The following is a 27,225-nucleotide window of genomic DNA, read 5'->3' as shown; positions in this document are numbered from 1 at the left end:
AAAGTTTCACATAGTTTTGAATAAGGAACATAAAAATGACAAACCTCTTGAAAACTTCAGCTGTAGATCCTGTTGTGCAGAATTTCTTATTTTCATCCTCCTAGTGCAGACAAAAGATAGCTGCAAAATGGGATTTCTTTTTTCATTTGCAGAATCCTAATTGAAATATATTAAAAATGTTTTTCTGGACAAAAAGGCAAGGCTGGAAGGTCAGTTGCTGTAGTTGCAGACTAACTACTGTTACTTCACTGGGACTTGGAGTGTGCCGTTGGACTTCAGCTTGTTTCATCAGTTAGAAAATCAGGTAGGTTGTCCACTTGTTAACACAGTTGCCAATATATATAGCAGTGAGGGTACTGCAGCCACAATTATTGTACTTCTATTTGTATTTACATTAATGTTGTTGTCCTTGTACAAATAGTAAGTACAATTCTCAGAAATATGATGGTAAAAGAAGATACAAATTTATATATATATATATATATATATATATGTATGTATATATATATAACAGTAACTGATTTATTATTTGATATGACATTGTACCTGAACACAAGGCAAACCCTACATGACCACAGACTACACACATAAAGCCACTGCCCCAGGACACAATTACACTGGAAGGAACATCTTGGATTTGTAGTATGTAAGTCCCTGTACAGGAAAATTGAACTGTTCTTGTGGTTACTATAATACAGCTTTCTAGCAGAGTAACATGTACTCCTCTACAAGTAACCACAGTTAGTGTGTGTAGCCAGTACTCTGCTTTGAGAGTAATGTTTCCAGAACTTAGCTATGAGCACCACACACAGAAGAAACTGTACATAAATGCAGCCTGATGTGCCCCACTATGGCTGCAAGTACCTGGACTGGACAGAAGTTATGGAAGTTTAAGAGTGCTATTTCTCCTCTTTCAAAATCATCTCTTTTAACAAAGTCTGTGAATTTAATCCTAAATTTGAGTTTAAACTGGTGTATATAAAAAAAAAAATTGCCATCGTAAAGTGTGGCTTTTTTCCAAAATACAAGGTAAGAGTTTGACAGAATGCGAGGTGACTATAGAACTTGGGATACAATTGGTCCGGTGGGACTCAACAGACATGCCCACACAAGATATGATATGGGGGGCCCCGTCTCTCACTCGTTTTATCCCTGAGTACAAAGTTACAAAAAGGAACATCTCTGTAATTTGTCACTGGAAAAATCAACCAGTGGCTATTGACACTGCAGTGAAGTATCATTACTGTCCTTTGCAGATGGCATTTAGGTAAAGACACCTTTCAGTGTCATAGACCCAACATTATATAGATAATATATGATTTGCAAAATATAATAATTGTTTCTTTCTATAGTTTGGGCACTGTGCCTATATACGCACAACTGGAGCCCATCACACACAAGTCTACTATGGAGAGCCATGTTCATCTTGTGTCAAAACAGAGATGACATCACTTGGATATTTCTAACCTCTTTATGCTACATTTACCCTGGACAGCATCAAGAGACAGTTAAGGTCACAAACCCCATTATCATCTTCCTTAGTATATGAAGAAGAAGGAAACCTAATGGATTTATGGGACATATAATCATTGGCACAGATTTAAACTTAAATCACTATAAACTAATACCCGCATATATCCAAACTAATACTGTGACAAATGTTCAAAACAATCCAAGTAAACATTATTTAGATGAATTTAATTTTGCTAAATCAATTTCAGGTGGCTTGAATCAATTATACTTGAATTACTTATTAAGCAACAAAAATACTAAATGATCCTCTTCCAACTAATTCTTCATAATTATTTTTTATATGGAATAATCTCTCATATATACAAGTCCTACAGCTGACTAGAGCCTATGTGTTGCTGCAGTTCAGAGAACCACGACCATTAGTCTATAAGCACCCACAACAGGAAACTGGGTTAAAGTTGGCGTGATGCCCTGCACATGGGGTCATTCACAACCAGCCGTAACAGCTGGTCATCTGGGCTCTGGGTCAGTACTCACTGACTTTTCTGAGCTCAGCACCAGCCAGCGAGATCAACAATTCTTCACTGAGATCACATATCATATTAGTGAGACCATCAAATATAGAAGGGCATCAAAGCTCAAGAATGTGAAGAGCGTGCAATGTGGAGGAAAAAGGCCACTTTATCTGTGGCCTGATGACCGCACATGTTGCAGGTGAAGGGGTTGCGGTAGCCATGGTAGCCCATGTGCATGGTGTACATAACTACATCTTTGAATGCCATGTCACAAAATTGACACTGATGTGCACCCCGCCATGCTTCTTGGGCCTCTTGTGGTGCATCAGCATGCATTAGAGGCATAAGTGGAGGCATGCGGCTCTCAGGAGCCTTGCTCTGACTGTCATCTTCTTCCCGACGCATGTCTTCATCATGGCCACTGCTCTCACCCTCAGCACTTTCACTAAGTCGGAGGGCAATACGCTCTAATTTGAAAGCACGACCCTTTCGACGATTTTTTGATGGAGGTGTTGATGTTTCTGAACGTGGTGGTGATGATGACTGTGGGGAGGAATGGTTTGGAGAGACAGATGCACGAGACTCAGTCCTCTGCTGGAGAGGTGGTGGCTCCTTGCTTGTGTTTCTAACTTGATGTGGTGGTGTATGTTCTTTCATCAATCCAAGCTGCTGAAGTGGCGTTTGTTCCTTGCTGAGGTCAAGGACACCATCGTTGCTAAGTGAAAGTGTGTGATGAAGGGAAGGTTGAGGTGAAGCTTGACGGTGGTCCTCCTCTGGCTGACTAAGTCGTGGTCCCTGAAACGCTGGGTGAGCAAAGCTCTGTAAGTGTTGCTGTAGGCCAAATGCTGGGTGAATTTGTCCACTCACCATTTGCTGATAAATGAAGGGGCTCATGGTACGTACCAAATACTCTTTCAGATTGTGTGCTGCTGCTAACGGTGAATAAAGTGGTCCTGTCTCACTACTAGTGAGTGGTGGTGGTTGGTGATGGAAGATGGGAGGGCATGCTGGAGAAATGGACTGATGCTCTGGAGAGCCAGAAGTTTCAATAGGCTGTGGAGATTGAGGAGTGTCATCCACATCCTCTCGATGCTCTGAAGTTGCATGAATCATCATGTGTTGTGAAAATACCTCACGATGATCTGTTGCAAATTCACAGAGAGAGCACTTAAGAACACCTTTTGGTGACTGAGAATTTTTTTGAACTTTACGTTCTCTTTCCAGTAAGAGTTCTCGTAGCTGCTCACGGCCTTCAATGGTACGAGGGGGATCGTCTGGGGATTTCTCAAGGGCGCGTGAGAGAATGGGCGAGGAGTTTTGGAAGTTATCAGCCATAGTTGGATAAGGATAGGGGAAAGGTGAATGTGGAGGCCCAGTTCTTGATGGTGGAATAGGCCCTGGTTGTCTAGGCTGTGGAGTTTTGGGACTATCAAGAGGTGAGGAAGGTGCTGAAGACAGATTGCCAGATACTTGCATCTGTGCCTTGATAAGTTCTGCTTGAATCTGGTAGTGAGGTGGGAGGATTGGCATTCCTTTCTCATCTTTTTTAAGCTTTGGTCCCCTCCGTGTTCCATAGACATCAATGATGGGAATCGGGTTGGGAGTACCATCTGGATTGAGTACCATAGCAGGGTTATGGCCATACTTGCGAAGGTGAAGTTTGAGAGAATGGCAGTATTTAGTGGCATAAGTGCAGTCTGCACACCGATATTGATATATATTACTATGAGATTTCATATGTGAGTTCAGCATAGACTTATTCACACAAGAGTAATTGCACTTATTACATTTAAAAGGTTTAGATCCAAAATGGTTCCTTAGGTGATACTCAAGATGATGCTTATATTCTGTAACAAAGGGACATTTTGGGCACGTGAGGAGCTTCTCACTCTTAATGTGTGAGCGTGCATGTTCCCAGAAGTCACCTTTAGTTATAGCCACGTAATCACATTGTTTGCATTTAAAAGTTTTTACTTTTCCTTGTGCATTTACCCGGGGTACACGTATGCCCTCCATATCCTCTGTTGAGTCAGGGCCAAGTCCATGCTCATCCTGCATGTGTTCCCTTAGCTTGAGCTCAGTGTGAGCTGTAAATTCACATTTGGCACATTTATGATCATAGTGGGTGTTAAGATGTGCATTGAAGTGAAAGCGAGAAGGTCCAGAGTAAGAGCAGATGTGACACTGGAACACCTGAGGCTGGTCACTTCCATCTCCTTCTTTGACTGACATGACACCAGACAGCTCCATTGCTTGCTGGAGGCGGGAAAGATGGTCCATGTCACCTTCAGAGGGATTCATAGATGAATCTGTTGTGTCGTCACCATTGGGCTCCATGCTTGATGGTATTTGATCATCATTTCCCTGGTAACTCTCTTCATAAGGAGACATTCTTTCTATGCTTTCACTTCGCTTATAAGAGGAGTTATATGCTCGGTATGACTCATGCTGCTCCTCACTGGACAAAGTACGAGCTGAGTCAGTGGGCAGGTCCGGTGATTCTCCAGCTTTGTCGATTGGTGATCTGGTTGGTTCAGTGTGGTGATCAGGATGGGCAAAACGTAACACTGTATCAGACTCACTGTGTTGAGCTTGGTCTGATTCGTGCTCACCACTCCCAGCCTGCTGCTCCTCCATCTCCTGTGGTTCATCCTTTATAGACACTTCCTTTGACTGGCCTGCTTTTGAAGGCTGGTCAGCAGTGTGATTATTTTCTCCGCATAACTGAGGCTGAGGGAAATGTGAACTTATTTCTTTGATTCCCATATTGCTAGTATCGTTTTCCTGCTGAAGAGAGGTGATCATGGGCTCTTCTTTGGGGGTGCAAGTCTCCTGAGACTGAGGATATGCTTGTCTTCGTTGTTCCTCACAGTGTGTATACATCTGATTGGCCTCATGCATCCTTGCCTGTTCTTCATACAAGCGGCGGAAATCTTGCTGCACATGCACAGGAGCAAAATGCCGGTCACCATGCATGCGCACTGTGTTTATGGCCATCTGCTGGTCCCTGGGGTGTGCACAGTCCAGCTCCATTGCTGCACGCATTGTAGCCTCATAGCCAGCCATTGGAGGTATAACAGAGACCCGTCCCTCATAGCTGATGCCTGTGGTTCCATGATGCTCTGAGGGCTTTGTGGTGTTGGTCATGGGCGAAGTGGCTGGCAAGGAACTGGTAGCAAGTGGCTGTGGGGGGACAGCCTCACACTCAGCAGACATGGTAGGAGTATGTGCTGGGAAGTGGTCAGCGAGTGGTGGCTGCTGCAGCATGGGGTGATGGACAACTGGTGGACCTCACTCCTGCAAGAAAAACATACTATTATCGACTCATTCTCTGAACTGTAATATTACAACTTAAATACTTTTAACACACCAGAAGACTTGGCCTGTCTGTTAATTGTACACAAAATGGCAAGAGTTTCACAGTTTTTCCTACGCTACCACAGGAGGGATAATTAAATCCAATGAAAGGCAAATATAGTAAGTCCGTGATGTATGCTGGTCAGTCAGGGTTACAGCATCCTATGCCTAAGTAGTGAGGGTCAGCTGTCTATCATCTATCAATAAATCTGCCCATGTATATCTATGTCAATCCATCTATATCAACAACAGCCATTCCTTCAGGAACTCCCATCAAGGGGTGGCCACAACAAAAGTCTCCACATATCCCTGTCCTTACATGCCTCCCTCACATACACCATTCCACATATTCTTCCTCTGTTTCTCTCCCTTTACTGTTCCTGCACCCTATCTGCTCATGTCACAGGTGGTGTTCCACTCACACCAACCCCTTTAATTGGACTATCATACACTCACCTTGTAAACTTCAAGTCTTGCATTCTTTCCACATGCCCAAACCACCTCAAAGTATTATGTTTCACCCACTCTACCACTCAACAATTCATTCCCTTTGCATTCCTTGCCATACCACATCTCATTCACCCTTTCAGTTCTTTCCTCATTCCATCTAGTCACACCACATGCTCTTCTCAAATAGCTCATTTCCACAGGCTGGATTCTTGACCTCTGTGTCTCACTCCAAGTCCATATTTTGGCTGCACAGGTCAGGGTTGGGAGAACTATGTATAAAGACAATATTTTCTTTCATATACTGTTTGTTAAAGACCAGTGCTCATTCAACACACAGAATATTTTCTTTCATATACTGTTTGTTAAAGACCAGTGCTCATTCAACACACTGGCTTTCTGTTGGCTTTTTAAATTTTTCTTACCACATGTTTTACTTCATCAGATAAAGTGCAAGTCCTATATTCATTTTCATTTTATTCTTGAAACACAAGAGATGTTTCAGGCACATGAACACTGCCCATCTTCCGTCAAACTGATAATATGAATGATGCAACACAATATGAATAACAACAGACATTAATGTTGCTTTGAAGTGTTACAAATGAGATTGATGACATAGGTAATATATTGATTGGTGGACCATGTTCCTTCAGAGTTCAAGCATGTTAGTATGGCTGGGAAGGGTCAAATTCACTGGGTCAATGGTTGAGGGGTTTGCATGTGGTCTCCAAACCTGGGAAAGTTCGGTGGAGGTAGAGACTGATGTGATGTAAAGTGTGATAGAGTATAATTGTAGAGTCCTAACTAGTCATGTACTTCGATGATTTTATTTCAATATCTAAAAGAGGGAACAGAAGATGGAGTCAAGCAGGGAGTGCTCATCCTCCTTGTAGGCTCAGACTGGGGTGACTGAATGTGTGGATGTAAACAAGATGAGAAGAAAGGAGTGATAGGTTGTAAGTTTGAAGAAAGAAACCTGGATGTTCTGGCTCTGAGTGAAGTGAAACTCAAGGGTAAAGGGAAAGAATGGTTTGGAAATGACTTGGGAGTAAAGTCAGGTTGGTGAGAGGACAAAAGCTAAGGAAGTAGCAACAATACTCCTGAAGCATTAGTGGGAGTGTTTGATAGACTGTAAGGAAGTAGATTCTAGAGTGATGAAGATAAAACTGAAAATGGATGGTGAGAAATGGGTGATTATTGGTGGTCATGAGAAAAAAGATCATGAAGGGGAAGTGTTTTGGGAGCAGCTGAGTGAGTGTGTCAGCAGTTTTGGTGTACAAGACCGAGTATATAAGTGATGGGTGATTTGAATGCAAAGGTAAGTAATGTGGCAACTGAAGGTATAATTGGTGCACATAGGGAGGGTATTCATTATGAACGGAAATGGTGAAGAGCTTGTGAAGTTGTGTAATGAAAAAAGACTGGTGATTGGAAGTACCTCGTTAAAAAAAAATATACATATACCTAAGTATACATATGTGAGTAGGAAAGATGGTCAACTGGCATTATCAGATTACGTTTCAATTGATAGGTGTGTAAAAAAGAGACTTTTGGATGTAAATGTGCTGAGAGGGGCAGCTGGTGGATGTGCGATCACTATATTATTCAGGCAAAGGTGAAGATTTGTAAAGGTTTTCAAAAAAGAGGGAAGAAAAGAGTAAGTGAGCTTGGAAAGGAGACTTGCGTGAAGAAATACCAGGAAAGATTGAGCGTAGCATAGCAAAAGGTGAGAGGGGAATGGGAAGGAGTCACCTGGGGAGTGCTCATCCTCCTCGAAGGCTCAGACTGGGGTGTCTAAATGTGTGTGGATGTAACCAAGATGTGAAAAAAGGAGAGATAGGTAGTATGTTTGAGGAAAGGAACCTGGAGGTTTTGGCTCTGAGTGAAACGAAGCTCAAGGGTAAAGGGGAAGAGTGGTTTGGGAATGTCTTGGGAGTAAAGTCAGGGGTTAGTGAGAGGACAAGAGCAAGGGGAGTAGCAGTACTCCTGAAACAGGAGTTGTGGGAGTATGTGATAGAATGTAAGAAAGTAAATTCTCGATTAATATGGGTAAAACTGAAAGTTGATGGAGAGAGATGGGTGATTATTGGTGCATATGCACCTGGGCATGAGAAGAAAGATCATGAGAGGCAAGTGTTTTAGGAGCAGCTGAATGAGTGTGTTAGTGGTTTTGATGCACGAGACCAGGTTATAGTGATGGGTGATTTGAATGCAAAGGTGAGTAATGTGGCAGTTGAGGGAATAATTGGTATACATGGGGTGTTCAGTGTTGTAAATGGAAATGGTGAAGAGCTTGTAGATTTATGTGCTGAAAAAGGACTGGTGATTGGGAATACCTGGTTTAAAACACGAGATATAAATAAGTATACGTATGTAAGTAGGAGAGATGGCCAGAGAGCGTTATTGGATTACGTGTTAATTGACAGGCGTGCGAAAGAGAGACTTTTGGATGTTAATGTGCTGAGAGGTGCAACTGGAGGGATGTCTGATCATTATCTTGTGGAGGCTAAGGTGAAGATTTGTATGGGTTTTCAGAAAAGAAGAGTGAATGTTGGGGTGAAGAGGGTGGTGAGAGTAAGTGAGCTTGGGAAGGAGACTTGTGTGAGGAAGTACCAGGAGAGACTGAGTACAGAATGGAAAAAGGTGAGAACAATGGAAGTAAGGGGAGTGGGGGAGGAATGAGATGTATTTAGGGAATCAGTGATGGATTGCGCAAAAGATGCTTGTGGCATGAGAAGAGTGGGAGGTGGGTTGATTAGAAAGGGTAGTGAGTGGTGGGATGAAGAAGTAAGATTATTAGTGAAAGAGAAGAGAGAGGCATTTGGACGATTTTTGCAGGGAAAAAATGCAATTGAGTGGGAGATGTATAAAAGAAAGAGACAGGAGGTCAAGAGAAAGGTGCAAGAGGTGAAAAAGAGGGCAAATGACAGTTGGGGTGAGAGAGTATCATTAAATTTTAGGGAGAATAAAAAGATGTTCTGGAAGGAGGTAAATAAAGTGCGTAAAACAAGGGAGCAAGTGGGAACTTCAGTGAAGGGCGCAAATGGGGAGGTGATAACAAGTAGTGGTGATGTGAGAAGGAGATGGCGTGAGTATTTTGAAGGTTTGTTGAATGTGTTTGATGATAGAGTGGCAGATATAGGGAGTTTTGGTCGAGGTGGTGTGCAAAGTGAGAGGGTTAGGGAAAATGATTTGGTAAACAGAGAAGAGGTAGTAAAAGCTTTGCGGAAGATGAAAGCCGGCAAGGCAGCAGGTTTGGATGGTATTGCAGTGGAATTTATTAAAAAAGGGGGTGACTGTATTATTGACTGGTTGGTAAGGTTATTTAATGTATGTATGACTCATGGTGAGGTGCCTGAGGATTGGCGGAATGCGTGCATAGTGCCATTGTACAAAGGCAAAGGGGATAAGAGTGAGTGCTCAAATTAAAGAGGTATAAGTTTGTTGAGTATTCCTGGTAAATTATATGGGAGGGTATTGATTGAGAGGGTGAAGGCATGTACAGAGCATCAGATTGGGGAAGAGCAGTGTGGTTTCAGAAGTGGTAGAGGATGTGTGGATCAGGTGTTTGCTTTGAAGAATGTATGTGAGAAATACTTAGAAAAGCAAATGGATTTGTATGTAGCATTTATGGATCTGGAGAAGGCATATGATAGAGTTGATAGAGATGCTCTGTGGAAGGTTTTAAGAATATATGGTGTGGGAGGCAAGTTGTTAGAAGCAGTGAAAAGTTTTTATCGAGGATGTAAGGCATGTGTACGTGTAGGAAGAGAGGAAAGTGATTGGTTCTCAGTGAATGTAGGTTTGTGGCAGGGGTGTGTGATGTCTCCATGGTTGTTTAATTTGTTTATGGATGGGGTTGTTAGGGAGGTGAATGCAAGAGTTTTGGAAAGAGGGGCAAGTATGAAGTCTGTTGGGGATGAGAGAGCTTGGGAAGTGAGTCAGTTGATGTTCGTTGATGATACAGTGCTGGTGGCTGATTCATGTGAGAAACTGCAGAAGCTGGTGACTGAGTTTGGTAAAGTGTGTGAAGGAAGAAAGTTAAGAGTAAATGTGAATAAGAGCAAGGTTATTAGGTACAGTAGGGTTGAGGGTCAAGTCAATTGGGAGGTAAGTTTGAATGGAGAAAAACTGGAGGAAGTAAAGTGTTTTAGATATCTGGGAGTGGATCTGGCAGCGGATGGAACCATGGAAGCGGAAGTGGATCATAGGGTGGGGGAGGGGGCGAAAATTCTGGAAGCCTTGAAGAATGTGTGGAAGTCGAGAACATTATCTCGGAAAGCAAAAATGGGTATGTTTGAAGGAATAGTGGTTCCAACGATGTTGTATGGTTGCGAGGCGTGGGCTATGGATAGAGTTGTGCGCAGGAGGATGGATGTGCTGGAAATGAGATGTTTGAGGAAAATGTGTGGTGTGAGGTGGTTTGATCGAGTAAGTAACGTAAGGGTAAGAGAGATGTGTGGAAATAAAAAGGGCATGGTTGAGAGAGCAGAAGAGGGTGTTTTGAAATGGTTTGGGCACATGGAGAGAATGAGTGAGGAAAGATTGACCAAGAGGATGTATGTGTCGGAGGTGGAGGGGACGAGGAGAAGTGGGAGACCAAATTGGAGGTGGAAAGATTGAGTGAAAAAGATTTTGTGTGATCGGGGCCTGAACATGCAGGAGGGTGAAAGGAGGGCAAGGAATAGAGTGAATTGGATCGATGTGGTATACCGGGGTTGACGTGCTGTCAGTGGATTGAATCAGGGCATGTGAAGCGTCTGGGGTAAACCATGGAAAGCTGTGTAGGTATGTATATTTGCGTGTGTGGACGTATGTATATACATGTGTATGGGGGTGGGTTGGGCCATTTCTTTCGTCTGTTTCCTTGCGCTACCTCGCAAACGCGGGAGACAGCAACAAAGCAAAAAAAAAAATATATATATATATATATATACATATATATATATATATATATATATATATATATATATATATATATATATATATATATATAAGGGCGCAAATGGGGAGGTGATAACAAGTAGTGGTGATGTGAGAAGGAGATGGGGTGAGTATTTTGAAGGTTTATTGAATGTGTTTGATGATAGAGTGGTAGATATAGGGTGTTTTGGTCGAGGTGGTGTGCAAAGTGAGAGGGTTAGGGAAAATGATTTGGTAAACAGAGAAGAGGTAGTAAAAGCTTTGCGGAAGATGAAAGCCGGCAAGGCAGCAGGTTTGGATGGTATTGCAGTGGAATTTATTAAAAAAGGGGGTGACTGTATTGTTGACTGGTTGGTAAGGTTATTTAATGTATGTATGACTCATGGTGAGGTGCCTGAGGATTGGCAGAATGCATGCATAGTGCCATTGTACAAAGGCAAAGGGGATAAGAGTGAGTGCTCAAATTACAGAGGTATAAGTTTGTTGAGTATTCCTGGTAAATTATATGGGAGGGTATTGATTGAGAGGGTGAAGGTATGTACAGAGCATCAGATTGGGGAAGAGCAGTGTGGTTTCAGAAGTGGTAGAGGATGTGTGGATCAGGTGTTTGCTTTGAAGAATGTATGTGAGAAATACTTAGAAAAGCAAATTGATTTGTATGTATCATTTATGGATCTGGAGAAGGCATATGATAGAGTTGATAGAGATGCTCTGTGGAAGGTATTAAGAATATATGGTGTGGGAGGAAAGTTGTTAGAAGCAGTGAAAAGTTTTTATCGAGGATGTAAGGCATGTGTACGTGTAGGAAGAGAGGAAAGTGATTGGTTCTCAGTGAATGTAGGTTTGCGGCAGGGGTGTGTGATGTCTCCATGGTTGTTTAATTTGTTTATGGATGGGGTTGTTCGAGAGGTGAATGCAAGAGTTTTGGAAAGAGGGGCAAGTATGAAGTCTGTTGGGGATGAGAGAGCTTGGGAAGTGAGTCAGTTGTTGTTCGCTGATGACACAGCACTGGTGGCTGATTCATGTGAGAAACTGCAGAAGCTGGTGACTGAGTTTGGTAAAGTGTGTGAAAGAAGAAAGTTAAGAGTAAATGTGAATAAGAGCAAGGTTATTAGGTACAGTAGGGTTGAGGGTCAAGTCAATTGGGAGGTAAGTTTGAATGGAGAAAAACTGGAGGAAGTAAAGTGTTTTAGATATCTGGGAGTATATCTGGCAGCGGATGGAACCATGGAAGCGGAAGTGAATCATAGGGTGGGGAAGGGGGTGAAAATCCTGGGAGCCTTGAAGAATGTGTGGAAGTCGAGAACATTATCTCCGAAAGTAAAAATGGCTATGTTTCTAGGAATAGTGGTTCCAACAATGTCGTATGGTTGCGAGGCGTGGGCTATGGATAGAGTTGTGCACAGGAGGGTGGATGTGCTGGAAATGAGATGTTTGAGGACAATATGTGGTGTGAGGTGGAATGATCGAGTAAGTAATGTAAGGGTAAGAGAGATGTGTGGAAATAAAAAGAGCATGGTTGAGAGAGCAGAAGAGGGTGTTTTGAAATGGTTTGGGCACATGGAGAGATTGAGTGAGGAAAGATTGACCAATAGGATATATTTGTCGGAGGTAGAGGGGAACGAGAAGTGGGAGACCAAATTGGAGGTGGAAAGATGGAGTGAAAAAGATCTTGAGTGATCGGGGCCTGAACATGCAGGAGGGTGAAAGGCGGGCAAGGAATAGAGTGAATTGGATTGATGTGGTATACCGGGGTAGACGTGCTGTCAGTGGATTGAATCAGGGCATGTGAAGCGTCTGGGGTAAACCATGGAAAGTTGTGTGGGGCCTGGATGTGGAAAGGGAGCTGTGGTTTCGGGCATTATTACATGACAGCTAGAGACTGAGTGTGAACGAATGGGGCCTTTGTTGTCTTTTCCTAGCGCTACCTCGCACACATGAGGGGGAAGGGGGATGTTATTCCATGTGTGGCGAGGTGGCGATGGGAATGAATAAAGGCAGTGTGAATTGTGTGCATGTGTATATATGTATGTGTCTGTGTGTGTATATATATGTGTACATTGAGATGTATGGGTATGTATATTTGCGTGTGTGGACGTGTATGTATATACATGCGTATGGGGGTGGGTTGGGCCATTTCTTTCGTCTGCTTCCTTGCGCCACCTCGCAAACGCCGGAGACAGCGACAAAGCAAAATAAATAAATAAAAATATATAAGTAAATAAATAAATAAATAAATAAATATGTATATATATATATATATATATATATATATATATATATATATATATATATATATATATATATATATATAAAATGTAGAACAAGGACTGAGCCTTTGAGGGAATATCCTCACCTGGCCCCCTTCTCTGTTCCTTCTTTTGGAAAATTGAAAAAAATGAGAGGGGAGGATTTCCAGCCATCCGCTCCCTCCCCTTTTAGTCGCCTTCTACGACACGCAGGGAATACGTGGGAAGCATTCTTTCTCCCCTATCCCCAGGGATAATATATATATATATATATATATATATATATATATATATATATATATATATATATATATATATATATATGAGGACATAGTTTACCAATTAAGATATGTTCAAAGAGAAGGAAAGTCTGACAAATTCAAGTACGTTGAAGTTCAATATATTGTTGCAAACGACACAGCGATCCTGTTCTGGTTAGCATTAGCATATAACTTGTACACAAGCTATACTTAAGGGATTCAATAAGCTACCAATATCAGCTCTAATAACAGTCTGGATGAAAAGTACATCAATAATTAATAAAGAGATGGATTTATTATAATATCCAAGAAATATTAACATGGGTTTATCAACGTTTCTGCGAGTTCCTTTCTCACAATCATAACTGCATTAAACAGATGCTGTTCTGTTCCTGCTATTGGATTTCACAGTCAATAAAAATTACTCTTGAGTTACACTTTCAGTAATAATTCTGAACAAACTAACAAAGTGTGTTGATTAGGGTTTATTTAAATGAGCCTTGTTTTTCTTTCAAACTTGATCGCCGTTTCGCACACTATATGGAACAAGAATTGAGAGGCATTAAAGCCCCACCTATAATAAGTCAGAATGCCCTAATTATTTCCCATGTACAACATTATATCAGACCTTTTGTCATGCTAAAACCACGATAACCTGGGTATATAGACGTCCCAAAAAACATCTCTAGAAAAACTTTATAATTAGTCTACGTATTCTATTTTCAGACATCTTCACTGAAAAAAATAGTGATTTTTAGCAATCCTAGTCATACTAAAATAAGATGATATCAGTTTAATATGATCAGAAAGCTCTCGAATCTTTCGACTTGTCCTTAGAGACGGACACACCGTGGATTTTCCAAAGGCCTTAAATATTCAAGTCATGGATGTACATTAAAGTCAAGCCGTTTTAAAAAAGAAAATGTGAGGAACGTATTGCATTTATTGCTCGTAGAGGAAGTATTGGCCTCTCCTCTGGTTGGCGGACACCAGAGATCACAAAGAGGAATACAATCTCTCATGTTTACATCACCCAAACCCCAGTACATTAGGTCATGTGACCTGACCTGCTATTACTAAAATAGTTCTAATTTCGTTGCCAAACAGCTTGTTGTATCTTCATTTTCCTACAGTCTCCAGAGGAGGGTCCTACAGAAGTAACCAGAATACTGAGTAAAACGAAGATGAGTACAATGAGTAACGTCAAGAAATTAGTGATTTGGGGTGTGACTTCAGTGAGGGATTACAGGAGAGGGGAGGTGTCCTAAGTAACTTTGTGCTTTTATGATCATTACATTCCAAATTGCTGCTAATTTTCTCTTTGTAACCTTTGAGATAACATGTGGACTTTGGTTGTGGATGGTTTGTAAAGAAAGAATATTTCTCAGGAAACATCTCCATTATCCAGCCAATACATGCTATACATAAATATTTCTGTTCGTGTTATCCACCAACAATATTGTGCCTCTACACGCAAATAGTCCCACCAGAAAACAAGTTCAGGAAAAAGGAAGTTAATTTTTACGTCTTTCGCCTGTTACCAAGCGCTGACAAACGCGTCACTCACAAGCCTATCGAATGTACACACAGCACCAGGCCAACATAAAGTTAATAACTTTCTTTTCACATTTTGTTACTTTTGAATGTTGAATTATTGTTCAATACGGAAAAAAGAAACATCATCATTTTCAGTTATTTGTGCATTCCTTGGTGGTATTCACGTACCCATGTCCGCCTTCATAGGAGTTATAAACAGATGATTCTAAAAAGTGGCCTATGAGAAGGAGCTGAGATGATACACCTCAGGGTCTACCTTTAGAGGGGGGCAAGCCAGCGCTAGAACCTACTGTAGGGAATAAATATTCTAAACCAAGTTATCATGATGTAGTGGCTACTCTCTCAAGGGATGTGGTCGACATGGACTGGGGTTGAACACCCTTGCTATCCGTTGTTAAGAGGCTCAGATCTCTGGCAAATGACCCTGTTGGAAGTACCAGCTTGTCTAAATGATTAGGTAATAGTACACTGGGGATGATGATATGGTCAACATCTGTTACTCGCTAAACTTCCACACTGAGGTAGAGCTTTCAAGTTCCGCAAAGCCACACACATCCTAATCACCAGTGTGTGAAACAAGGTACTCAAGGAGCCATTCTGTGCCTCACCAAAGCTGAAGAATAATTGTCCTGAGACAATGGTCCACCGACGGCCATTCTTCTCAACTAAACGTAGCTCAAAACAGGTAATTACGAATCCTTCGTCAGTAAACCTATTCCAGGTCAATAAGCAAAATGCCACTGTCATATATGAAGTAAGTAGGTTCGACAGGCACTAAATCAAAGAATATGTCGTTGGGCCCCAGTATGCATTCCACAAGAGAAAGCTCAGAAATTCACAGCTTTCATATCTAGAGACGACCAAAATTGGCTGATGCGTATAGCGCGTTAGCACCAAACATCGTACTCGGAGAAAACGTGATAATGTAAATTACCATCATAACCTCTTTCCTGAAAATGAAAAGGGAAACTGATTTCCCCGTGACACTAAAAAGGGCGGAGACCCGAAGGCCACAAGTGGATACAAAGAGCAGGTGGCCACAAAATCGACAGTCAACCATCTGTCCATGTTTCGAACTCCGGACACATGAATAGCCAGTCAACCATCTGTCCATGTTTCGAACACATAAATAGCCAGCTTTCTTTGACCACGGGTAACAAACAAGAGCGTACCTTCATGACTGCCTGCAAGGTCTGGCTAGCAAGCTTAAGTTAAAAATAGTCGGCATGACCAGTTCAACCGTGTCTGGCTTCCTGAACACAAGAGATTACAAGCAGTATTAGGGGGGCATGTCCCTTGGACTCCCTAGCAACTGGCGGAGAACCGGGATCAGCTACTATCCCTCAACTGTCAACCAGTACCTATGTTAATTTTTCCATGCTCAGGGGAGGCGGAAGGGGACTGAAATTAACCTTCCCCTGGAGTGATAAGGAGTTCAATGTGGGGAGGACAAGTCTGTCCACCAGAAGATAAAAAGATAAGGAAGGCGATGCGAAGATTCTGGTAATTATTTGATTTGTGGCCAAGTTTTTCAGTGACAAACCTAGACAGAAATCTAGATTGCTGTAGGAGCGGAAACGTATGCTGAACTAACTCAAAACTAGGTAATCAATGTGGTAAAGTGGAAGATATACCTATGGACAAACTCTGGGGCCTAGGCAAACTTAGCATCCTTACCGAGGGCAATATTTTCTTCCCTCGCGCTTTTGTAGATACGAAAATAATCACCATCAGTTAAGACGTAGATCTAGGAAGGTTGTATTGCATGGTCTAGCTAATGGTTGGCGCACACAAGCAGCCAGCTCTCGGGAGCAAAAACCAAAGTAATACCTACAGAAGAAGGAGAGTGAACCAACACTGAGGCGTAGGGCAAATAAGTGAAAGAGTGAAGTTACTCTGGGAGAGGTGACAAGTCGTTTCGGTTTCGACTCGACCTTGTCAAGTAAGGATGCAGAGCTAGAACCAATCCAGATGTAAAAGCAGTATTCCAGGCAAGAAGAAATCAATCATTTGTATAAAAGGAGCAACTGTTCAGAAGAAGAGAAATTTCGAAATCTAAGGTGGACTTCCAGTTATGAAATCAAGAATGTCCAACAGGTTAAGCGGTGACATAGGGTAAGTTGTAGGGAATTTTCGAAAGAAAAATGGGTAGCAAACTAAATTTGGCGCAAATAAACTTTCGTCTACTCCACTGAGACGAGATATCTTTTCCAAGTCTGAATTTTAGAGAGGAAGGCGTGTTGAGCCGAGATGAAAATCTAGTGAGAGATGTCTTCTAGTGAGAGATGTCTCATCAGATTTACAGGAAGCTGAGGAATACAATGTTCAGTCGTTTAGCATTTGAGCGTATTCCATTATCCGCTAACGAAAGGAAATCGTTGACAAAGAGGAGGAAGAGTTTAGGGGAAAGGACTGGACCTTGAGGAACACCACTGTTTACGGGGGAAAGAGGGAGAGGCTGATACATCCATCATCAACCGCTTCACTCAAAGAAATCATACGAGGCTCAACCACCCAAAGTAAAGCATGAATTTCAAAATAAATGACATAACGATCATTGGCAATGAAGATCCCCGAGCCAAATGACCATTTTAGTCTAGTCACTACCACTTAATTACGAAAATAGAGGATACACTACACTGAAGTATTTCCAAAAGTCTACACGTTCTGGGAACCCTTGATAAGCTGGTACTACTTAAAGCCCATTGTTTATCCAGATGAACACAAAAAGAATTCATTTAGGATTTATCTCATTAAATCACAAGAGCAGCCCAGAATGCGAAAACCACCTAATACAAACTCATCAAAACGTGTTATACACGCTATGGGTCAGATTCGAACCCTGGTTATTACCATACGGAGGTTAAAAGGAGTAACCAGCAGTCAGTCGCCCAATATATCGCCGTACAAGCCGATATTTAGCCGGGCGCTCCTTCTAGGGCTCGAATCCGGATGGCTTCCAAGCGATACCATCAACACCTACTAGCTGTACTTTGTACTGGACGAAGAGGCTCATGACATACAAAGGTGAGGGCGTTGAAGGATTCATCATAGCGAAAACACATCACACACACACACCCACACACACACAGCCTATCACTCTCCTTTGCTGACGATACTGATCACTGACAGAGTGCAAAGGCTATGCCCCTAGTTGGTGGAGGGAGGAACTGTGAATGTATATACATCAACACTACAACATTAGACTTGATGTATCACTGTAGCACTGCATTATTGTATCGATAAATAAAATGCATTGCGGTACCATTTCATTTTACGGGTATTTCAGTTACTAGTGTTAAATATTTAGCTTTTGTTAACAGAACGATAATTCATAACAAGTTATAACTGCCATTTTCTTAATCTTGTTGAATTTCACATCATTTCTTTAAACTTTACCACGCTCACAACACTGCGCTATCGATACAAAAGTTGTGTACACTCGAAAGAGAATTTATCGGACCCGTAGTGATTGAATTTTGCATCGAAATAACTCAAAAGATCACTATATTCTCTTAGCGTACAATTTGATCTCAACATACCACTCTTATTGTCGGGTTTTTTGTCATTTTCTCGGCGAATTCGTGACTCCGCCGCCTCCCATCCACCCCCTTAACCAGATCTTGCATTCGCGTCTGCCACTCCCCCACCCCCGAGGTAGCGCCAGGGAACAGACGAACAATGGCCTACCATCTTGCTCACATCCACTTTGTAGCTGTCATGCATCACGCACCGAAAACAGGGACTACCCAGACCTAAGTATCGTCCTGTTTAATATCTAGATAGATCGGGAAACTTATCTGTTGCGGAGATCACATTTCTTTTATGAGAATTCTACCGAGTTTCTGGTCATATTCAAGGGTGTCTTTCTTGTGAGAATGATGCTGTGTGTGGCTTGATGCTGAGAGGGAGGGAGGGTGGGGGGGGGAAGGCGTTGTTGAGATCCGTAAATCATATTCTTCTGATGACGCTATAGCTGCGAGCGAAATTAATAATCGAATCTTAAAGCCCTTCAAACAAGCTTAGAGCAGTTGCGAGAATAATCACAAGATTCATGCACTTATTATGTACTTGTTATACTAACATGTTGACGTTAGGTACAATGTATTTTCCTTATGATGGCAAGAAGTGACTTAGTCGAACGTCGGTGAGGCATTTTAAAAGACCAGAGAGCGGATGCGAGTGGAAGACACTGAATATATATATATATATATATATATATATATATATATATATATATATATATATATATATATATATATATATATATTTACCAGTGTTTGGCGTCCCAAAGAAGCAGGTGTTTACAATGGTACAAAAGAGATACTGTATATGTGATATCATACTGCACACACAAAACGTCATTTGAGTACGGCGGTTTATATATATATATATATATATATATACATATATGTAATTAGGTGAGATAGGGTAATTAAAAAAACTTCCCTTCCTCACTAAAGGGAACCCTTCCCCATCCTCGTGTACCTTTACAAAAGGAATAAATTGGGGGGTTGAGATGGAGGTACGTACAGGAGGTTAGGAGAACAATTCCTCTCCCAGTAAGTTTCGAAAACGGGGCGCAGGTAAATGGGCTGGGGAAGAAGAAAATACCCCCCCCCCCCACACACACACACAGTGACATCTCTAAAATAAAATAACCGGGAGGTGTATGGGCTGGGGGAGGGAGGGAGGAAGGGGGAGGGAGATGTTCCCAAATTATTTCTCAAATGTATTGACTGGGGGCACTCAGGTGCACAGACTGGGTGAGGAAAGCACCCTTAGTGAAACAGTGAAACAGGAGAACTGGGGAGAAAAAAAAGAGGTGGGGAGGGGGTGGTGCATAGGCTAGAGGGAAACTCCTCCTCCCCCCTCAAAAAAAAATTGAATGTAAACACAAATGCCCTGAAGGTATATCAAACAGGGAAGTGTCTTCCGAAGACCCACCTCACGACGGAGCCAGAAGGGGTCGGCTTTCGGGCCAATGCTGTTCCTGATGGACGGTAAACAAGATAAGGGCTCGCCACATCACCCATCCACATATCGTCAACCCGCCCGCGCCCTGTGTGCTCACATAAAGCATACGTTTGCGTACTAAAAAAAATAAAAAATGCTGACGTAACTATTTCCTTTATGAGCCAGGTACCCATTATATTGACGAATCCCTTAGGGTGGATGAACAGCTGAGTTGACTGTGGGCCAACTGCCGTAAACAGGATTCGAACCTATGCGCTAGACCGTGGTCGGCCCGTGAATGCGTCACGTTCATAAACGCTAACCGCTCCACCATATATATATATATATATATATATATATATATATATATATATATATATATATATATATATATATATACTGTTTCATCTCTGAATACCCATGAATCGCGATTCTGGGTCATGTGACGACAGCAAGGTTGCGTCCCTACGCCACCATGATAAGCCAAAACGTACCTTTACCCCAGTCATTCTGTTTTTCATTCAGAAAACCGCATGAGGAGGGGTAACTCCGTTTATACTCGGGTCCAATGGACGTTTGCATGAGCTCTTAAGGCCCAATAGGTACGTATGTAAACCACTGTGCTATTTTACTACTGAGTAGAGTCAAATACAAAGGTGAGGCGTCTGGGGGCCTGGATGTTGGATAGGGAGCTGTGGTTTCGGTGCATTTACACATGACAGCTAGAGAATGGATGTGAGCTGATAAGGATCCTCTTCCGTTTGTTTTCTGGCGCTGCCCGGCTGACTCAGGCGGCGGCGATCAAGTGTGAAAGAAAAGAAAAGAATGTTTATGTATCATTTCTTGTTTTTCTTTATGTATTTACGCTGTTTCCTGTTGGGGTGGGGTGGCGTTGGGGTCGGATGACAGCGAACAATATATACATATATATATATATATATATATATATATATATATATATATATATATATATATATATATATATATAGAGGGTACAAGTGTAGCCTAACTCGTAAACAAAACATCACGTCCCCTAAAGCGCTGACAACGCGCGAAAGTGTTACTAAAGGCGACGTAAAGCCTGCTGTGAGCCAGCCTCCCAGCGGTCATTATTTGTGTTGTGGACGTTACTATTTGAGGCGCAGCTGCCCAATGGCATCAGGCCTTACAATAACATCTTCCTGGACCTACTGGGCCTCCGCCACACACACCATATCTCGCGGTGCATTATGGCTCAGTTGTATACCACCTCCGCCTCCTCCTCCTCCTCCTCTTAAGTCACGAAGTTCATGCCTATGTGATGATTTTTTTTTGAGATATGGCTTTAAAATACGGATTAATCATGAGGGATTTGGTCCAAAAAAAGGCCGAAGGCATGACTCGGTGAGGATGAAGAGCCGGGGTGGACGCTGTCCAACTGTGGCCTCCGACACACACACACACACAGCTTCATCAGCTCCGTCGCGGGACGCGCTGTTTGGCTTACAGATTATCGTAACCCGACCATAAGCCAGCCACTACCCTTATGGCAAACAACAATTTTTAGACTCCCTGAACGACTATTAGCTACATCAATAACTTATTGTATGTAAGATAAGCCATAATTACTATACAAAGATGATAGGACTATAAATCAAAGCGTTTGTGTGCGATACATGATAGCAATCCTAGAGATTGCCGTAGTTTGCGAGAGGCTAGTGAGAAGCGGTAATATCAAAAATTCATTACAGCAACTTAAACAAATGGTATGACAAGTTACTTTTACCCACGAATGATGTAAGAATGGTTATATTATCCATCTGATCACTCGTCATGTTTACCCCATCTCTACATCCAGGGATTATAAATGTTCAACGATTGGATATCCGTTCAGCGATTTCTGTTTTATCGTCTGGCAGCGCCTGGAACCAGCAGCAGCAGGTGTTGGTCAAAGCCCCGCACGCGTGCGCTCCTCTCTCTCTCTCCCTCCCTCCCACCACCACACATAAACAACTCCAGGACGTGGTGGTCAGGGACGCAAGAGGGTGGTATACAAAGCGGCTAAAATAGTGGCAGGACACGCGTTCTACAGATTACAGCCGAGGCGGTCAAGCGGAAAAATACCACGCACGGACCGACGTCACGTGACCTTTGACCCCCCACATCCCCTTCCCTCCCCCAGATACAATGCTCTCCCGGCACACACCGTATGATGAGGACTCGTGGTATAATAATAATAACAATAATAATAATAATAATAATAATAATAATAATAATAATAATAAAGATAACAATAATAAGTAATAATAATAATGATAGTAATAATAATAATAATAAAAATAGTAATAATAATGATAATAATAATAATAATAATAATAATAACAATAATAATAATAATTAGTAATAATAATAATAATGCAAGGGGCTGGAAATACGTCTGACAGGCATTTTAAATGCGGACGAATTCATGTACCTTGATAACGTCTTATCGTATAAAGAAATCTTCAAGAACTTCCTCATACTCCCATGCTTATATCACAATGGCACCAGGAAGTTTGGTCAGATCTAGATAGCCAAGAACACTACACCAGCGGAAGGAGACGAGACTCATGATTGATATGTGGACAGACTGACTCACACTCTCCAAACTGGGATGGTTTTCGTAACAAGATTTTTAGCCTGAAGGTTGGGAGTTAAGAGATCTGTGATCGGTGTGGCGGCAAAGCGTTACTGACTGTGATTGCAATCCAAGGGCAGCCCTGGGTCGCGCGCGCATCTCCTCTCAAAAACAGAAAGATGTAAGATAACTCCATTACACCCTTTCAGTCTGCCGGAGGTGTATATAGATATCACACCAAAGACACGCATCCAGGTCATCACCCACTTGCATCCAGTAACATCCACCATACACCTGTACACGCTTAAAAAGTCTTTTCCATTTCAGACTATCCCCTCCCTGTCCCTCCTCTTCTTCCTCTCATTTAACCACCCTAATAGAAAACATATATGACAACAGGCGTGTAAAGGAGTGTGTGAAGCTACACCAGGACAAATGAGTTATAGGTTCAGAGTCGAGCCTGTAAGATCACATGGAGGTGAGTGAGCTAAACGTTGGCTGTGTACGAGTACAGGAGGAGAGTCCTCAGTGGGACGATATATAAACGATATCGCAAGAAACCTTTTTGAGATCATAAAGAGGAAAGAAGCGTATGTAAACGCGACCAGCGTTGTCAAGTGGTGATGAGACCTGGAAAGGTTGAATGAGTATGTGTCATTCATTGTGCTAGAGGAGATGCGAGGGTCGTTCAAGGGTTAGATACCCTGAAGCATGAACAGTTCTAAGGCTGCGCGTTCAGCCGTGCTGGGGAGTCTGCTGGATAAGAGATACCACTTGACTCCTAAGTAGGATCAAAATTATAGACACAGCTACGGGATGATGGTAGGGCTATTGCAACGTGGAGATGGACTTATTAAGTACTGGATATTGGAGTGAGAAGGGCAGATGGTTCAAGTGAGGAAGGTATTCCAGCGAAGGAGGAAGTAGGAGGAGGGCAGACAAGCTTAGGCCTGTGTTAGTGGGCGGACGCGAGATGCAAGGCAAACGCTTTGTCGAGGCGTGAGACAGAGGACCCGGTACAGCTGTCTTTGACAATTTTTCGAGCACCAGGGCCCTTCATGGCATACCCCAGGACTAGCATCCGCGACTGTACGTGTGTGTGTGTGTGTGTGTGTGTGAGAGAGAGAGAGAGAGAGAGAGAGAGAGAGAGAGAGAGAGAGAGAGAGAGAGAGAGAGAGAGAGAGAGAGATGGAGGCGCAAAGATCGACAGACGAAAATCAAATACGTACAGATGAGGCGTGAAATATGGGAGCGAGGAATGAGTGAGTCATAGGAGGGGCTTTGAGGGTGTACATGCGTTGCTTGGAGAAGTGATGCTGCGCCTAAGAGGAAGACTGAACACATGAACCACCTTCCCGGCCTCAGGGAGAGTTGGGGAGGGAACTGGACCGATAGATGAATAGAAAGATAGACATACAGACAAATAGATACGTTTGGAACTTGAGAGAGAATGAGAGATGCTCATAGCTTCAAGCAGTTAAATCAGAGGATAAATATATGACTAGGGACTTAAGTGCGGATCGAAATTAAAGGATTGGAGAGGTTTGCGTCAAGAATTTGACCAGAGAAGTTTGGCAACAAAGAATAGGAACCTTTGCCAAAGGAATTGGAACCTAACTGTATGTTCACGGGGAAGGAAAGAGGAGTGAACGCTGTGGTGTTATAACGGTTAGCGCTGTTGACAGTGGCGCATTCATGGGCCGCCCGAGGTCGAGCGCTGATATTCGAATCCTGGTTGCGGCAGTCGGTCCACAGTCAACCTAGCTGTTCATCCTTCCTTTAAGATTGGTCGATAAATTAGGTACCTGGCTTAGGCTAAGGTATATTATATACATTATTTATATATATATATATATATATATATATATATATATATATATATATATATATATATATATATATATATATATATATCGCTAATGAGAAGGCCTGGATCAGAGGATCCACTTGTTCATGGCGTCTCACCCACCATCAAAAAAAAAAATACACCATAAGGTAATAATTCTCGTCTCACTGGGAGAAGCTGGTCATCACACTGGTCGTGGCTGTTACATAGTACACAAAAACCAAACCCTTAAGCGAGGGATGACCACTGGACCATCAGATGTTTAAAAAAAAAAAAAAGGACTGTACACCATCATGACCTTCCGCCAGTCTTAGTGTTTTGAGATGATGATGATGCCGTCCCGCTTGTTACAACTAGCAAAGGCTATATAGTTGTGAAATGGAAACAGCTAACCCTCAGAAACATCCCAGTAACTAATATGAGAGGTCTGGCGTTGAGGACGAGTTGTGAGAGGATGGGGGTGAGTGATAACCCCTCACCTGGTCACTACGATTTTTCAGTAAAAAGAAAATGGACCGAAGTTGTGCGTGTTTATCTATCGATTTTTTTTTCCCATGCTTGACCGCCGTTTCCAGCGTTAGCGAGGTAGTGCCACGAACAGACGAGGATGGCCTTATTCGCTCACATCCATTCTCGAGCTGTCATGTGTAATGCACCGAAACCACAGCTCCCTATCCACATCCAGGCCCCCACAGACCTTTCCATGGTTTACCCCGGACGCTTCACATGCCCTGGTTCAGCGCGTCGACGCTAGTAAACCACATCGTTCCAATTCCCTCTATCCCGTGCATGCCTTTCACCTTCTTGCGTGTGTGTGTGTGTGTGTGTGTGTGTGTGTGTGTGTTACCGGACTACGCCACGCCACCAGTAAAATAATGTCACCTTCGACGAGATTCTGTCCTCGTCAGTGGACGAAAAGGCATAGCATTTCATCGATGGAACATTACTCCAAAGTCTTACCCCCTCCCCAGCTGATGATTGCATCGCAGCCCCGGAGCTTTAGGAGTCCCCATAAAAGGGAGGGGAAGGGGGGGTGAAGGGGGGAAGAGGGAGGAGGGGCGGGGGGCACTTGGGTCATAAATAATTAATGATTTCACCGAGGTGGTGTGGAGGGAAGTAGGGTAGGAGAATGATGTGTGTAACCCGTAGATTTCAACTCGACGCAGCCTTCACAAGCGGCAGCTGAAGACTTTTGCTTGCTACACACACCTCAGCTGGAGTGATCTTTACCTCAGCTCTCCGCGCCCGTGTGATGCTGGGAAATATCTTTCTTCTATCTTCTTTTTTTTGTTTCGTTGGAGTGGTGATGGCGGTCGACGGGTGGCTGAGGAAGATCATAGCGTTGACTCTAGCTGAGGAAGATCATAGGGTTAGTCTACGTTGACTATGGCTGAGGAAGATCATAGCGTTAGCCTATGTTGACTCTGGCTGAGGAAGATCATAGCGTTCGTCTATGATGACTCTGGCTGAGGAAGATCGACCACAGCGTTACCCTACGTTCCTCTGGCTGAGGAAGACCGACCACAGCGTTACCCTACGTTACTCTGGCTGAGGAAGATCGACCACAGCGTTACCCTACGTTACTCTGGCTGAGGAAGATCGACCACAGCGTTACCATATGTTACTCTGGCTGAGGAAGATCGACCACAGCGTTACCCTATGTTACTCTGGCTGAGGAAGACCGACCACAGCGTTACCCTACGTTAACTGAGACAAGTTCGACCAGGGTTACGGTACTGTGGTAACCTGTTGGAAGCAACGAGTGGAGGTTAGTTGACTGGCTTCACACACACACACACAATGTGGGTTAAAAAGAGCCTTCTACGTCAGGATAGAGACGCCTGGCTCACCTCCATGCCGTCCGTACATCACGTCGATAGCGGACGGACGGACGGACAGGCGGACGGACGGACGGACAAGCGGACGGACGGACGGACAGACAGACGGACGGACGGACGAACGGACGGACGGATGGACGGACGGACGGACAGACAGACTGACGGATGGCCGGACGGACGGACGGGATCTGTATGAGTGGAAAATACATCACAGTCAATCTCACTTAATCACATGATGGGTATCGTCGTACCGCTAGGCTGGCTGCTTACCTGGCGATAATGCGGATCAAATGTAATCGCTCACAGCCAAAAAGATCCGGACGAAAGCGTCCCAAATTCAGTGGATCATATCCGTGAGGGTGTGGCTGAAGTGGGGTGGGGTCGGGTGGGGTGGGGTAGTATCGTGGAAGTAACTGGTAATGGGTAACTTTTACTGTGTACAGTAATGAAGACCCAGTACCAAGATGAGAGAGTTTTTTTGTCACGTATATATATATCCCAGGGTTGCTAGACGAAGGAATGTGCCACACACGAGACGTCTCGATAGTGGGGCATTGATGAATGTGCCACACACACGTCTCGATAGTGGGACATAGACGAATATGGCACACACACGTCTCAACAGCGAGGCATAGATGAATGGGCCACACACGTCTCAATAGTGGGGCAAAGATGAATATGTCAAACAAGTCTTATTGGGGCATAGACGAATGTGGCACACACACACACACACACACACACACACACATCTCAATAGTGAGGCATAGACGAATGTGGCACACCCGTCTCAGCAGCGTGGCATAGATGGATGTACCACACACGGTGGGGCATAGATGCCACACAGGAAAAAGAATGTGTGAAGCATCGAGACGAGAACTGTGACAAGAGGAGAGGTAGGGAGGTAGGTAGGTAGGTAGCCTGGCCATCCCCCCACTCCACCAAGCACCCACCTCACTAAAGGTCGGGAGCGCTGTGTGTGTGTGGCCACCGCTGCACCACCACCAGCACCCACCTCACCTCACCTCACTTCTTACAGCTCTCCACGGAAGGGCGGAACGACTCAGAAGGTCAAAGTTCAAGATCTCGTGAACATTAAGCACTCTCAGGCTACCACCACACCACAGTCTTGTCTCTCGCCGATCTCGAAACGCATCCGGACGAGTGATTCAGAGATGGCTTCGAAAAAAAGGACCCCTCCACATCGT

At 43.2% G+C, this 27,225-nt stretch overlaps 1 protein-coding gene across 2 annotated transcripts in view; it reads right to left on the bottom strand.

Annotated features, from left to right (window-relative positions):
- Positions 1-464: 464 nt before the first annotated feature.
- Positions 465-27,225, bottom strand: part of hb (zinc finger protein hunchback) — a 108,546-nt gene continuing 81,785 nt past the window's right edge. For both annotated transcript variants that reach the window (XM_071665184.1, XM_071665183.1), the window contains one exon: positions 465-5,285. In XM_071665184.1, the coding sequence (XP_071521285.1) occupies positions 2,112-5,255 (3,144 nt within the window). In that variant the 5' untranslated portion in view covers positions 5,256-5,285 and the 3' untranslated portion in view covers positions 465-2,111. The remainder of the gene's footprint in view (positions 5,286-27,225) is intronic.

The sequence above is a fragment of the Panulirus ornatus genome, chromosome 9, assembly GCF_036320965.1.
Source record: "Panulirus ornatus isolate Po-2019 chromosome 9, ASM3632096v1, whole genome shotgun sequence".
NCBI lineage: Eukaryota > Metazoa > Arthropoda > Malacostraca > Decapoda > Palinuridae > Panulirus > Panulirus ornatus.
The sequence above is the reverse complement of the archived record's forward strand: the minus strand, read 5'-3'. Positions and strand labels throughout refer to the sequence as shown.